The sequence below is a fragment of the Panicum hallii genome, chromosome 3 (genome assembly GCF_002211085.1).
Source record: "Panicum hallii strain FIL2 chromosome 3, PHallii_v3.1, whole genome shotgun sequence".
NCBI lineage: Eukaryota > Viridiplantae > Streptophyta > Magnoliopsida > Poales > Poaceae > Panicum > Panicum hallii.
Genome location: NC_038044.1, coordinates 22,542,165 through 22,558,432, shown reverse-complemented (window position 1 = coordinate 22,558,432; position 16,268 = coordinate 22,542,165). Strand labels below are relative to the sequence as shown.

Genomic DNA, 16,268 nt, shown 5'->3' with positions numbered 1-16,268 from the left:
AGACCAACTACTGCAAAAGGTGGAGACGGCAATGAAATTGAAGAGCCTGTACAAGAAGCGCAAACTGAAAATGCACCACAAGCACATGGTATGCAAATAGAAGAAGGTGATGATATAATCAAAGAGTTCAACCAAGATCATATTATTTCTGATCCAGGGATTCATATTCCAATTCAAAGATTTCATCCCAACATTAGAGATCAGGTGAAGCGAGCTTATTTATTGAAGGGTCCAACACAGCTTAAAGGCCATACTTTTCCTCATTGACTTTGTGGATCGAATGACTATAGATCTTTTCAAGAATCATGGTTTACCAAGTATGATTGGTTAGAATATAGTGTGGAGAAAGACGCTGCTTATTGCTTTTATTGCTTTCTTTTTAAGGAACAAACCTCTCATGGTTAGTTTGGGCATGATGCTTTCACAAATTTAGGATTCAATACTTGGTAGAATGCATATAAGGCCCTCCCTTTACATGTTGGTAGTGCTGATAGTCACCACAATGATGCAAGAAATGCATGTGCTGATTTTAAGAATCAAAGGGCAAGTGTAGATCGTAAATTCCAAACTTATGGCAAAGACTTTGAAGTAAGATATAAAATTCGTCTGACTACTGCTTAAATTCTGCAAAATATCTCATTAAGCAAGGTCTTTCTTTTCGTGGACACGATGAATCTTCCTCATCGTTGAATAAGGGCAATTATCTAGAGATGATTGATTCATTTAAAGAGAAGAATGAGGATGTGAGGATTGCATTTGATGAGTTGTGTCCAGAAAATGCTCAAATGCTTTCTCCAGATATCCAAAAGGACCTTGTGAAAGCTTGTGCACAGGAGGTTACTAAAGTTATTATGGGAGAGATTGGGGATCTTCGTTTCTAGTCCTTATTGATGAATCACGTGATATCTCAATCAAAGAGCAAACGGCTGTGGTTGTAAGGTAAGTAGTTGATTTGTCTCCTTTTCAAAATGTCATATTATTTGTTGCATTAAATAATCAGTATTATTTTTTATTTGTTATGCAGGTTTGTAAATAGCAAGGGAAATGTTGTAGAGAGATCTTTGGGCCTAAAGCATGTTAAGGAAACATCGTCAGAGGCATTGAAGAAGGCTTTTGTCGAGATGCTGGGTAGTCATAAGCTACCAATTGCTAGGATCCAAGGGTAAGGATATGATGGAGCATCCAATATGAGAGGTGAATTTAATGGTTCGTAGAAACAAATTCGTGATGACAATCCATATGCATTTTATATTCATTGCTTTGCACACCAGTTGCAATTGATAGTGGTTGCTATCAGTGAATGTTGCGCAGGCATTAAGGATTTTTTTTTACTATGTTAATTTGGTTGTAACCAATGTTGGTGCCTCCTGCAAGAGAAAGGATTTATTAACTAAGAAGCATCACGATAATATTTTGGATAGATTGTATAGTGGAGAGACACTTTCAGGGAGAGGTCAGCATCAAATGATTAGCTTGGTTAGACCTGGAGATACTAGATGGAGCTCTCACTTTAATACATTACTTCGTATTGAGTCAGTGTGGGATGCTATTCTACCGGTGTTGATTTTTGTTAATAAAGAAAAACGGCATGCAAACAATGCTAGAGGTTAGGTACACATAATGGAAAGTTTTAACTTTGTGTTCATTATGAAGATGATGCTCAAATTATTCCGCATTACAAATGAGTTGTCATAGTGCTTGCAAAGGAGAGATCAAAATATTATTCAAGCCATGTCATTGCTTGTTGATGTGAAAGCACGATTGGTTGATTTGAGGAGTAATGGCTGGGAGGAACTATTTGCTAAAGTTCAAGCATTTTGTGATGCAAAGAAAATTGAGATACCATCTATGGATGCACCAAGACCAAGATGGGGCCATTCAAGGCAAGAAAAAGGGATATGGTCACTGAAGAGCATCATTATCGTGTGGACACCTTCTATGCTGCTGTAGATGCTATAAACACAGAGATGAATCATCGATTCAATGAAGTTTCTTCTGATTTACTTGTATGCCTTTTCTATCTTGATCCAAGGGACTCTTTCTCAAAGTTCAACATGGACAAGCTTGTCAAATTGGCAAGGATCTATAATGCTGACTTCTCTGGTGATGATCTTTCGAATATAAAGGATCAACTTGAAACCTTTATTCTTCATGTTAGAAGAGTTGATGACTTTACTGGTTGCCGTGATTTTGGGAATCTGGCAGCGAAGATGGTTGAAACTAAAAGACATATAATATTTTCATTGGTCTATCGTCTAATTGAGCTAGCACTGCTCCTTCCAGTCGCAACAGCATGTGTGGAAAGAGTCTTTTCGGTTATGAAAATTACAAAAACTGAACGATGTAATAAGATGGACGATGACTGGCTCAATGATTTAATGATATGCTACAATGAGAAGGAGATATTTAAAAGACTTGATGATGAAGTAATCATGAATCGCTTTCAAGCCTTAAAACATCAGAGGATGAATCTTCCTCGGCTAGCTCGCCACACTTGGTGCTTGTACAGTATATTCATCTAATCGTCTACTTACCAATGCCTAATATTTTTATACAATTAAGACTCATGAGCTGATATATAGTAAATTTATGCATATTCAATGGTTATATTTCTTTATACAAATGAGTAGTGGCAGGTTCGCCATAGGTAGATTTTAATCCTGGCTCCACCACTTGATACAAATGTTGTTCAATTTTAAGTACAGGTATATAATTTAATCTGAAGAAAAAAGTAAAATGTGGTACAAATGTACAGATTTTCGGCTGACCAAGTAATCATATCGTTGCGTTGCACCTATTTTGCAAGAGGAAAGAGCAAGTCAATTTTGATGTCAAATTGCCAGGTCACAACCCCATCCTAATAGTTGAGGATACAAGTAGGCTTGTTTGTGAACTCACATATTAACCAGGTGCAAACCAGAGTAAAACAATAATCTTTGAATCTCAAACAAGTTAGAGTAATTTGTTCGGAAAAAACAAGTCAAAGTAAACCATAAATGAAGCCATACAAGAACCATCAGCAAAAGACAATAAACCCGAAACTTTTCTTCCATTATCTATACATTAGTAGAAAGAGGGTAAGTAAGGTTTCTTTTTCTACATTTTTATTCTTATTAGGCAAAGAACCACTGTGTACTACGATTTCTTAGAGGAGAGCGAGCACATTAAATTGACATGTAGAAATGAGCCCTTTAATACAAAATGTCTACTTCTGATGTCTTGGTAACTCCATGATCAATATACAAGATGGAACAAACTAAATTACGAGGACACGTTTACACCCAAATGCATTTTTTCTGTGGTTACTCTATCTCTTCGAATTTGTGTCTAGGCTTTTCTGTGGAGACATTAGCTCATTCCTCATTGAGTCACTTGCCACGTCATTTTCCATCCTATGAAATAATACATTAAATGTTTAAGACGTCTATCCGATCAAGGAAGTCATTAGTAGTGCCTTACATAGATAGATTTTACTCACTCCATTATAGAATATAGCTACTTAGACACATTTGGCAAGGCTCTGCAGCCCCAACCCCCTTCGGTATTGTAGCGTTGTTGTAGCTACTCTGGCTGAACGCAAAATGAATTAGGGGAAGCAATTCTTTTTTTTTTCTTACTTTAGCTCCTCCTTAGAGTAGTGCTACGGCCACGGGACAAGAGCAGGTGGAAGTCATGTCAAAGAGATTCTTAGATTTGCCCTAAGCCAAATTTTTTTATCTTTGACTAATAATATCTCTGAAATATTTTTTTTCTTTAATAGAAAAGATTATATTTTTTGATAGAAGGTTTTACAAATGATAGAAGATCATTTTTGCGTTGGTAATCTTTGTATTTTTTTAGTATTTATAGTTAAGAATCTAAAATATTTGATTTAGAATAAATCTAATTGCAACTATATTATGGGACGGAGAAAGTATACGAAATGCGCCCAACGAGAATATAACTTAAAGCATTTTATATTTTAGGATGGAAGGAGCGCAGAGTGATACACTTATCAAATGCTGGGAATAGCAGTCCAATTAGGCCGGCGAGAACATGCATGCACGCACATTCGCGCGAAGGTCCCTTCCTAGTTTAAGAGAGTGGAATGCGTGTTCGAGTTTGACCAGTGCGATTAGGACTTTAGCCGCATGATTATGTCGATCAGAGCCTCTGGTTAGTTTATTCTCTCTATAACCTATCGTCCCTACTCTGCTGCTCGCTGAGTCGCAGCTAGGTCACCAACGAGTATGAATGAAACCGTCGGCGCCTCGGAGCTAGTAGCATGACATACTCTAATCTTATTCAAAGTATATGTTGTTTCCGTGATCCATATAGTCAATTTATTTCTAACATTGATCACCATCAAATTAAAGCTCGGAGATTGTACCAATTACGAAATGACGCTGCCAATTACCAATCAATGAGCCGCGTCGCAAGCCTAGGAAGGTAGCACGAAAGATCAAAATGGCGCCAAAGCACCTCCGAGACAACAAAACCACGGAAAACAAAGCGAAGGGCTTTAGACTTTTCAAACATGCGCATCAATTTTTCGCAAACAACTAAAGAAAAACATATTAGCAAAGTCTTCTAAACTCTAAAGCGCTGGATCTTTGACCAGTTGACTTGACCGACCGACCATCCCGGTCAGCCATCGAACGCGCCGGTGAAAACATTCACTGACATGTGGTCCGAGCTACTCAAGAAGAACCCCGGAGAAAAGGAAGAGTCCGCGTCGGCCGCAGCGGCAGCCGGGCCAGCTTCAGGTCACGAGGTAGATGGGCGTCGCTGGAGCGCCTCCACCTGCCGCTCCGGCGCCACCGCCGCCGAGGCTAGCGGACCCGAGGCTGACGTAGGGCACCGCCTGAGCCGCGGCGCCGAGCTCGGCGGCGGCCAGGCGGCCGGACCGCATGGAGGGCGCCCAGCAAGCGCACGCGGCCGGGCCGTCGCCGTCGTCGGCGAGGTACAGCGGCACGGCGGCCGAGGCGGAGTGTCCGTAGGGGGCAGGAGCTGAATCCGCCGCGGGGCCGCAGGAGGAGGAGGAGGAGGGGCGCTTGAAGAGGAGGAGCGCGGCGGAGGCGGCGGAGCTCCACCACCGGTGGCGCCGCTGCTGCTGCTGTTTCTGCAGGTGGTGGTGCTTCTTGGAGATGGGCTTCTGGAGCTTGAACCGTGCGGGCTCCAGCGGCGGCGGGTGGTGGGAGTGGTGGCGCCTGCTCCGCTTCGCCTCAGCCTGAGACCACCGAGAGACAAACCGCACAGCGCGTCAACACCTTTGCATGAATCGGACATGGTTTTCCTTTTTTTTTCAGAATCTCGCGCAAGTAGTAGCTAAAGGATATCGACCTGCGCGAAGAAGGAGACGAGTTGCGAGTCGAAGCCGTAGTCGCTGAAGTGGTCCTGCTCGCCGGCGGCGGCGAACGCCGGGAACGGGAAGACTGGCGCCCCGGCGGCGCTCGCGGCGGCCGCCCGCTTCTTCCCCATCGCGACACTTCCCTGTTTCCTCTGCACTGACTGCACAGCTGTCAGTTACGAAGACGTCTGCTCTGTTCCGAAGGGAAATTAAGAAATGGAGCCCGGGGAAGGGGGAGGGTAGAATAGAAACAAGGGAACTGCACTGGCTCTCTGCCACTGGGATTTGGAAAAACAAAGGCCCCGTTTAGATCGCTTCCAAATGTTATAATTTTTACACTCTCTCTCCATCACATCAATTTTGGGACACATGCATGGAGCAGTAAATGTATGTAAAAAAATAACTAATTGCACAGTTTAATTGTACATCACGAGACGAATCTTTTAAGCCTAGTTAGACCATGATTAGATAAAATTTGTCAAATACAAACGAAAACGCTACAGTAGCAAAAAGTTCCAAATGTTATACAAATTTGCAATCTAAACGTAGATAAGAAGGCAGCGGAAGCTGCGATCTCGCTGCACGCTCCCTTGGAAGGACTCGCCGCGATCGGAGTTCCTATCGTGCCTGGGGAGCGCTGCGGATGTTTGGGGAGCCGGGCAGGCTAGCTTGCTCGATGAGCGAGAGATGATTTGGTGGCCTGGTGGGCAGAGGCACCGGCCACACACAGCGAGCAAAGTGACCGTTGCAGCAAGTGTTCCTGCTCCCACCCACGCGCGGTCCCCGTGAGCGCGCGCCTCATCAATGGGCAGCGGCGCTCCCCGCCCGCCCGTCTCTTTCCTGCCCCCTTTTCAGGCCTTTACCCAGGACCGGCCGCCCTTCTCCGCTCCCTCTCGTTCGCTCGGGGGCCTTGGGCTAGTTAAAAAGGCTGTAAAAAAAGGTTGGTCGCCTGTCTCTTCGCCTTTTTGACCACCCCAACCGGCGTGCCGGCCATGCACCTGTTCACAGCCACGAGCGATGGGTGCGTTTCTACTTCTACCGGTCTCATACTCAAATTTTACAGAGCTGTCATCCCACTCTGAACATGCTGAAGTGCCTGGTATTATGTCGCTGCAGTAGTGGCGGACCCAGAATCGAAAGGAGCCTGGGCACAATTCTAGTGCTTTTCAAAACGCACAAGCTTCTTACAGGCATGACTACGGAGCCCGGGCTGGCGCCAGGGTCGCCGAGCCCTGGGTTCGCCGATGTGCGGCACTCCACTGTACAGCAACTGGTACGGCAGGGCCTCGCCGCGCCATTGCCAAACAGGCTTACGGGCTGACCACGACCTCGAAGCCTCTCGCAGCATCCAGTCGGTCAGGTGTCGGAACCGAAATAAGCAGATACAGGGCCGAATGGATTGGAGTGCTTCAGTTGTGTGTTCGAGGCTTTGGGCTTAGCCTATGGGAAAGCCCATGGGCTACGGCCTGCATATCCTAGAGAGATGATGTGGGTTTTGGCTGGACCTACTGAGTTAGTATTGGCTGTCATCTTATAATACGTTGGGCCCAAATTGAGCTCTGCTTTGATATACGGCCCATCAACCACAGGAAGGAAGTACGCTTTCCTCAAACCAGACATGCGCATCGAGTTCATTTTTTTGTTGTCTGTGTGTGTACTGGGGCCCCTGTCTGTCTCTCTCGGAGATACCATAGTGTGAGATCCCCCCTAAGTCTTTTTCGCCAACCTCCTACTACATTTTGTTTAATTTGTTTCGCTAGAGTAGAGCCACAAAAGGCCAATCTAGACAGTCAAATTTGTTTAATTGCTTATATTATACTTATCCATCATTTTGCAATGATTTTTTTTAAAAAAAGAAAAACTTGTTGCGACAACTTTAAGCTCTCATCATCACCAATTCTTTTTTGTGGAATCCCCCCAAAGCATCGAGATCATACTTTCAAAAGTATCACTCCAAAAAAAACTACATTTGGCGGCTCCGTATTTAGCTAAAAAGGTCCGGATCAATTAAGGGTGTGTTTGCTAGGATGGTTTTAGCAACCAAATCAAGCACAAGTGGGTACTAACAACGAGACGGCTTTTTGAGGAATCTCAAACTCCAAGCGAGACGGTTTTGCAGTTTTTCCAAGAAATAAAGAACCCAAGTATGTTGACTTTTCCAATAAAAAGAATTAAAAAAAGATCTGTACACAAAATTCAAAATTGACCTCGCACTGCACCGGCGTTTGGTCTTCCCGTCGCAATTCCCTTCCTCTCTTTCTGGATGTGATTCTCTGAAATAAAAATGCAGTGCACTACTTTCCAACAACTTGGGTGTTTACTATGCAGAAAGGATGACATAAAAAATTGCTCCATATTTTTTATATTTGCGCCAACGGATTCGTCCTACCTAACTCGGTCGCCTTATTTTGAAACCCTCCCAAATGGCATTGTCAATCCGCTCGACAAATCTACAATTCTATATGATCACCACTCAGCTTCCAGAAAGGTCGTCTGCTACGAATTGTTAGTTTACTAAGCCGTCATTAGCAGAGCCACCATCACATGCCGAGCCTTGCGGAAATTATTTTTATCCGCGTGGATGCGAATAAAAAAAACCACGTAAACAATAAATGCCGGCGCGATCTCTTTCCCGATCCCGATTGGCTGCGGGTCTGCTCGGCCAGTCAGGTATAGACACGTCGGCAGTGACTCGGATGCCAAATCAGCTGCCACGGTGGACTGATGCGATTGTATACGCCAAGTGGCTCTGTAAGATAATCTGTGCTTTGGCTTGAAGAGGAAGGTGTGATGAGGGGACGAAATGACCTCAAATATTATACTTGAACATATATGATGACAAGGTGCCTATTCTAAGCAGCTAGACCAATCGCCTATTGTATTTGTAATACGATGGGTGTTAAGACTTCCCCATGCATATGATTTCACCAGACAATGTACGTGCGATAGAAATGCAAATGATTTAATCGATCAGAAACTTTCAACGAAGCGCCAGTATAATGCCATTTGTATATATGAACATACAGAACAGGACCGGAACGGTGGTAGTTCATTCATTTGTTCATATGCTAGTTTATTTGAGGTGGTAGTTCTCCTACCTGTCCAGAAACAAGGGGTTCTTTTTTTTATAATCGCGATGGAAGATAATTGGTAGTTGTAAATCTATTATCTCATATATCGCCGGCAATATTTTCTCTGTGAATTTCCACGACATACTCTCACCGTCTCAAAAAATACGTGTTCGTTTAGCATCCGGATTTTATCCCATAAAAAGTGTTCTTTTAGATTGTTGTAAGGTTCATCTAATTAAAGCAATATTAAATACCTAAAAAAATTGTATAGAGGAGAGCATGGATCCAATCGAATGCTTAAGCACTTAAGCAGATGCTACTTTTCTGATTCTTGAGGATTAGGAAACCAAATAAACAACACAAATTTCATTCAAAACTTTTATAGTTAATTCGGGGTAACAAGATCATTTCTCACTACTAGTAATATATCTGAAATTTTCTAAATGAACACTTATTTTGGGACGGATGGAGTATATGGATATATTAGGTTATTGATTATTCTTGTTATAGGCAAAAAGGCAAATCGATCTTTCCTTGTGTAAAATTTAATCTTAAGGTTGAAGTGTTAAACAAAGGTAACCATTCCACTTTGACCAGTCCATCACCTTATGCTTTTGCACGGGCTAGTGTTTTTAAGAGAAATTAGCACCGGAACCTTATGGATGAATTTAGCCTTGCAACCAATTAAAATTAAAATTTCTTATCTTTACTTTGTATTTTTTATATATTTTAGCAAAGTCAAAAGTTTTAGTTACCAATTGCTCTATACACATGCTCTTTCATCCCAATCCTTTTCCATCGTTATCCATGTGCTCTTAGCATGTACTTAGTAGAAACATAAGCTTGAGCTGTGTGTTCGAAATGAAAATTGATATGATTGTTGCTTTTACACTAACAATGTCATAAGTGGGTGATTTCGGAGCATATGTAGAAAAACTTTAAGGCATTTTCTTTATAATGAGAAATGGTAATAATGTAGATGCTGATTTAGTGGTTACTTTGTGTTGTATTTTTCATAAAATAAAATATATACGATAGATACTATTATTAACGGCGATTATAATTTACCGAATTGATAGTGCAATACATTTTAGATTTAATGGAAAAGTTTGCTAGGATTTGCTTTTTTTCCCTAGCCAGCGTCTCGAGAGAATTAAAAGGAGCTCCTAGGACCATCACTAATAAGACCTTATAAGAAAAAGGCCATCAGTAAGTAGTAAAAGTAAAATTATAGTTGTCCCGGCAAATCCACCGCTAATGGGGTGGATTATTGATCTAGCTACCTGTGGGCGCAAGAGACTGAGAGTGGCCGGCAAGTTTGCGTCGCAAGCCTCCAAACCCTGTGGGCGGAACGGAAATCCAATCCCGCGGGCGCGCGGGTCAAGCGCCTCGCACTCGCACTCGCACGCCAGGCAACGGATTCCCGCCCGGGCTCGGGTCGACCAGCGGCGCCGGAACAGAAAATGCTGCGGCACGCCGCCATCCCCGGTCGGCCCGGCCGCAAGGACAAAATATAGTGGCCACTAGGCGGCAGATACGCATACGCTGGCTGGCCTCTTTCTCCTTTTTCTCCCCGGCTAGATTGCAGAGATGCCGCCGCGGATGCATGCATGATATACGCAGCGCTAGCTCCTCATTCCCTTCTGATCCGCTCCGTGATTTTTTCCCCTCCGCCGCGCGCGCGGCCGCCCGTCCAGCGTCGCCAAGAGCCAGCGCCCCAGCCCCCCCAGAGCGGAGCCGAGCATCCGGTCCTATCGGCGGCCGGCGTGGCAGCGGCCTCATCGCCTACTCCTACGCCGCAGGGGAACTGAAGAGCCGGTTAATGAGCAACCGCCGACTCCAACTCGCGCCGCTGTTGGAGGAGTATAAGCAAAGCCACGCCTCCACGTCCCGTCCATCCATCGCCACTCCTACCTAGCTAGCTCCTGGATCGATCCATCCCCGTAACCTTCCATTCCGTTCTCTAGTTTGCTGGGCGTCTGATCTATCTTCGGCCGCCGGAGCCCCTTGATCTCTCCATCCCCGATCATCTTTTCCGTGTTCTCGCGCGCATTGTACCCCGCGCGTGCTTCTCTGATCGATCCCGAGAGCTGTTTGATCCTATCCTACGGCGGCAGGGCGGCATGGATCATCAGGACCACCTGAGCCCCACCCCGAGCGCGCGCGCCGCCGCCGGCGGCGGGTCCGGCATCCGCTGGGAGCCGCACGGGCGGGTGCTGACGGCGTGCCTGGTCGCGCTCAACGTCTTCCTCGTCCTCCTCGTCTACGTCTACTTCTGGCGCTTCTTCTCCCGCTCGCGCGGCGGCGGGGACGCCGAGGCGGCGACCTCCTCCGCGGCCTCGTCGCCGCCGGCGTCGCCCAAGGCCCGGGACCGCCGGGAGGTGGAGCGCGCCATCACCGCGCTGCCCGTCTTCGTCGCGCACTCCTCCGGCGGCAGCGCGGAGTGCGCGATCTGCATCGCGGAGCTGGCGGACGGCGAGGAGGGCCGGCTGCTGCCGCGGTGCGGGCACCGGTTCCACGCGCGCTGCGTCGACGCGTGGTTCCTTTTCCACACCACCTGCCCGCTCTGCCGCGCCACCGTCCTCGTCGCAGACGACGATGCCGCCCCGCCCGCTGCGGCGCCAGCGGAGCCTGCTGCCACGACGACGAGCCAGCCGTCGCGTCATGAGGACAGTACGGATCGCCCGAGAACGGACGCGGATTCGGATTCTCCGGTGTGACAACCGGCCGCCAGCGATCAGTTTTTGAGGCTGTCCGTGGATTCGGAGAAAGGACAGGGCGACAGGCTGCTGATGCAAGCAGCACCTCATCAGTTCATGCTTGTTTTTGGTTGGATCGATCGAGACATTTCGCTTTAGCTTCTTCAATTCGTTCCTTCTTCTTCCCCACCTCGGTAGTCTGTAGTACGCCAGTACGTGCTAGCTGGCATTTTCATGGTGTGTATACAGTGTGAGCTAATAGCTCTAGGTGTAAATGCATGCAGGGTACAAGTTGGACCCGTCTTGGCTATGCAAGTACAGTATGTGGCAGCTGTTACAGTAGAGATACATTGAACTCCGTTCAGCTCCGCGGGGCTAAAATTTAACCATATCAAATTAAATAAAATCTTTTTATTTAAAAGTATTGAATAAAATCTGTTTATAAAAGTTTCTAATCGGAACCTGCTGAAATTCCTACAGGCAAATCCAGAGAGCGAGCCACGGCAGCATCAATGGATTTCTATTTGGAACCTGGGCGATACCGGCTTATTCAAATCGATCGCCAGGTTAGCGTTCCCCAGAGCGCGTAGTTTAATCCCAGCGCATGTGCCTCCCTCAGATCGTACCATTTCGTACATTGACCGCGACGAGCTTAGAAAAAACCCAGAGACCAAAGCGCTAGCTACCTAGCGAGCTCCTGCAATTTTCTATCCGTCTGTCCGGCCGGAACGGGTGGCGTACGTGCGCCGCATGACAGCAACCGCGAGTATTATATTATTATTGTGGATTGCTCGCTCCTCTAAAGCTCGCCGCCGGCGACATGCATGCACGGCCACGGCCCCAGCCCCAGCACCGAGGAAAAACGAATTATTATTCTTTACAAAACAGATCTAAATGATCATGAAAAAAAATAGCTCTGCTCTTTCGGTACTACGTAGCAAGCGAAAAATACAATCCGCCACCATACGCATGCCCTGCTCCTGTATCGCTACCTCTAAAACTGGGCCGGCAGATCATTTCACCGTCGATCGGCACATCGCCTGCTAACTTTATTTATTTTTAAAATAAATTTAGAAAAAGTAAGCACTCTTCTAAATTTATATCTCAAACTCGGATGGATAGATTGTACGATAAGAACCTCAGTTCTTCTTCTTTTTATTTACAAATTGATTTTTTAACAAGGATTAATTGATCGAACACTCAACTACTCCTACGTACTTTTGGGATTCATACGTGGTAGCTGTGTTCTTCTCTTGTTATGGATTGTGAAGAAGATTTCAATTCATTTCTTAATCGTGTCGGCATGTATGTTTGGATAGGCATGAAAGACCATGCGACGAACACTCTGTCGCTTGAAGCGATTAGGAGCCGCGTTGTGGTTCGATAATTATTGTTTGCACACACCTCACTGAACAATATATGACAGATTTCTAATATAATGGAGTCTACTGGTTTGGAGTGTTATCGCTAGTGCAAGTCTTTGGGCACGAGTGATGTACGCAGAAACTTGATAGTGTGACATCCTGTCTTTAGTATATGCTTTTTTGATAAAGTAAGAAGAACAAAGATGTCAAGTTTTCTTCTGTGATACACTTTATTTTAGTAGTACATACAAACGATGGTGTACACTCGTAAACAATGCTGCATATTCACGCTAACACTCACAAACTACAAAGGTGCCTCCCCATCACACGCTTTGCAAATATTATCACCAAAGCATTCATTCACATACACCGATGCATGCATTTGCAGTAGTGTTATTAACTGGGTGATATATAGGCAGGGGCGGATCTAAGATCTAAACTAGGGGGACTTATTTTCCTCTTCCTCTCTCCCCTCTTCTTCTTTTTCTTCCTTCTTTTCTTCTTATCTTCTTCGTTCATGGTTGAAAATTGTTCAGAGGGTTCCATGGACGGCACCCCAAGCAGCTGGATTATACTCAGGGGTATGTCCATGTGACCAACCTCCCTGTAATATGGTAGCAGCGATTAATAAAAGTCACGAGTCGCCAGGAATTTGGATCCAATTGATAGCACGCAGCTTCATGCTCTCTCACAGTACCTTTACCGCTCCACACACAAACATTCCCTTCTTTTTGACAAGGGAAGTTTTGTTAATGTTTGGCAATTACATCAAGCCGATACAGTTAGATTAAGATCTATTTCGGTCAAGCATCTCCAAGAGCGTTTCTAAAATCTACTCCCTAAATCATCGTTTAGAGAGTCATTCTCTAAATCATCATTTAGAGAGTCATTTGAGTAAAAATTATTTTCTATATCTTTGTGCATAGTCTAGAGAGTCATTCTTGCTCTCCATCTTTGGCTAGCGAGAAATTCGGAATAGAGAATGTCTATATTTAGATATCCAATTGAAGAGGCTGTTGGAAGGTATTTTTCCACCAAAATCTCTATTCCTATAAATTAGAAAAGATGTGAAGAGTCTTTTGGAGATGCTTTATGGATACCCACAATCTATGAAATTTCAAAACTCTTTATGGGTGGGTGCCTAGTTGAACCTTAGTTGTACATTTAAATAGTATGATCTATCTTATATTTTGTACAAAATAGTGGAAACCATATATTAAGATTTTGAATTAGCCTAATGCACCCCACTTCCTCTTAGACTTTACGAGCCCACAAATATATATAATCTAAGCCTCTAACTCATGTCCAATGGAAACATGGAGACTCACATTTTTTGCCGCCTAATAAAAGTAAACGAGATTTCCTACATTTGGAACCTTCATACTTGGTCATAAATAAGATTTTAGGAAGATAGGTGGCATAATATTTTAGGAAAACAGGTGGCTAGAAAACACTAGCCTTGTTAATACAACATAGCCCGACACAAATAACATACCTCTCATGACGAAGAGATCTCATAAGACACAAACTAGTGGCATGGAATGAGTTATTTCTGTGTATAGCTAACATTGTGTTATGCTAGGATCAAGATGAGTTTCGGTGGAACTTACACGGTCAGCTCTCAGTAAAATATCACTACCTGGCAATGATAATCAGCCTGTTCAATTGTGCTAGCAGCTGCAGCCAGTAGCGGAGGACGAAATAAATTTAAGGTACAGCAAAATCATATAGACGATAAGGTAAGATTCAAATTAGAAACAATATAAAGACATGTAAAATACAATGATCTTTCAAGCGTTAGACTTAGAAGTTTATAACACACATATACAGAGATGATCTGACATTTAGCTAGAACACATAACATGTAAGCGAACAGATGACCAAAAGGTCCTCAATTTTACCATCCGCCACCACCAGTTGATCAAAACAATTACGAAAAGGCCAAATGATTTAGCGCCAACGAGATGCAAAAGGTTGTAAATTGCAACATGCACCTGTCAATTTGGCCTTGCTCGTGCAATTTACCTCTCCCTTCAAAGCGATGTTAGCCTCTGCAGATCTGCCTCCCCGCGCCGGGCGCAGCGCGCTGCTTCTGCTTGCCGTCCGGTGAAGGCACCGAACGGCCGCACCTGCACGCCTGCAGCCTACGCGCTCACGCTGCACCTGTCGCAGCATGCTCTAGTGCTAGGATTACGCACACGCTCACACTACTAAAGAAATGGTCTTTAATCCTTCTTATTTGTCCCTACGGGTCCGGACTAATAAAGGTATTAGTTTCGGGTCCAACTGTTAGGGACTATAGACGAGCAGGGAGGGATCTTTTGTCCTGATTAAATCCACAAATTAGTCGCGGTTGGTGGCTCCAACCGAAACTAATGGTCCCGTGCACATTCGTCCCGGTTGGAGCTTCTAACCGGAACTAAAATGAGCATATTAGTTCCGGATGGAGACCAGCCCCGGAACTAAAAGCTGATCAGAGTTTTTCTTTTCTTTTCCACGCATACCTCCTATCTACTTATCACTCTCATCTCTCGATCTCTCCTGTCCTTTCCTCTCTCCTTTTTCTCTTCCTCTATTTACTTCCTTAGCGGCTGGTGAAGCCAGCAGGAGCGGCGGAGCATTAAGGGCCCGGCCAAGGGCGGCGAGGGCCACGGCGAGCGGCGCGCGATGATAGTGCGGGGCCCGGCGAGCGGCGTCCGCAGCACACGGTGGCGGGTCGAGCCCGCGGGTAGCGGCGGCGGTGCAGGGCAGCTCAGAGCTGCAGCGTGCAGTGGAGGCCGAAGCGCGCGACGGCGGCGCGGGCCACGACGAGTGGTGGTACAGCCGGGCGGTGCGGGGGCCGGCCGCAAGCAGAGCTAGAGCGGGGCGTAGAGCTTTTCTTTTTATTTTTTTAATATTTAATCCCGATTGCAGCTACTCACCGGGATTAAAAGTTTTCTTAGTCCCGGTTGATATAACCGGGACTAAAGGTTGGAACCTTTAGTTTTAAATTGTGGTTTCGGTTGGAAAACGTACCGTCGTGGTTTTCCAACCGGCACTATTGATATATTGATAGCTTATGTACCAGTGTTAGCGACACGGTGGGTGGATTGGATGTCTCTTGCAAGCAGGCGACAAAAGGCACTCAGCCTTATAACAGTTCGTAGCCTCTCGCTCAGCCATTTGCAGCTCGGACAGGCAGCCAGCGTGGACTGCAGCCATAGAAGGGTAATATTTGCAGGTATCGTGGCAGAATCAAGGTATAGCGACGCCATACTTTTTTTTGATTGGGGCGATCGTCATACCTCGCCTCTGGTTGCAGTTGTAGCAGACAACGGACTATATTTACTATACGGTCAGTTTTAATGAAAGTTTCATAAAAAATTTATGAGCATTAAATATTAGTAAATTTGCTGATATAGCAGGGTTATTTATGAGAAAAGAGTAGGGGAGTTTCATAGAACGAGAGAGGAGTTTTATCCCAATGATACTCCTCTAGTTTGGTTATTAAGTTCTTAGTCTTGATAACTGTGTTATGAAACTATACACCGAAACTGGCTTAACAAGGCTTGTGTGACAGTTCAATTAATTGTAATCTAGGCATATTATTTGTTAGTGTGAAGTATGTGCTTGTTAGTGTAAAGCTTGTGTGTGTTTGTGTGAAGTTTTTGAAAATTTAAAGTGCAAGTAAAAAGGGTATTTTTATAATTGCAGAAAAATCTAGGGTTGTTTTTGCAAAATGTATTTGGATAGGAGGTAACTTCAAAATAAGTGAAGGGTGGTTTTGTAAACAAGTTTTTCCTACTTTATCCCCTGTAAGAAAAAT

General features: G+C 44.9%; 2 protein-coding genes across 2 annotated transcripts; one reads left to right on the top strand and one right to left on the bottom strand.

Moving 5' to 3' along the window:
• Window positions 1-4,466: 4,466 nt before the first annotated feature.
• On the bottom strand, window positions 4,467-5,628 carry LOC112887360. Its single transcript, XM_025953504.1, has 2 exons — window positions 5,323-5,628; window positions 4,467-5,209 (listed from the first exon to the last, which is right to left on the bottom strand). The coding sequence occupies exons 1-2, from the start codon at window positions 5,458-5,460 to the stop codon at window positions 4,742-4,744; spliced, it is 606 nt and encodes a 201-aa protein (XP_025809289.1). The 5' UTR covers window positions 5,461-5,628; the 3' UTR covers window positions 4,467-4,741.
• Window positions 5,629-9,968: 4,340 nt separating this feature from the next.
• On the top strand, window positions 9,969-11,523 carry LOC112887087 (RING-H2 finger protein ATL39-like). The gene has a single exon (XM_025953171.1). The coding sequence runs from the start codon at window positions 10,524-10,526 to the stop codon at window positions 11,118-11,120; it is 597 nt and encodes a 198-aa protein (XP_025808956.1). The 5' UTR covers window positions 9,969-10,523; the 3' UTR covers window positions 11,121-11,523.
• Window positions 11,524-16,268: the final 4,745 nt, after the last annotated feature.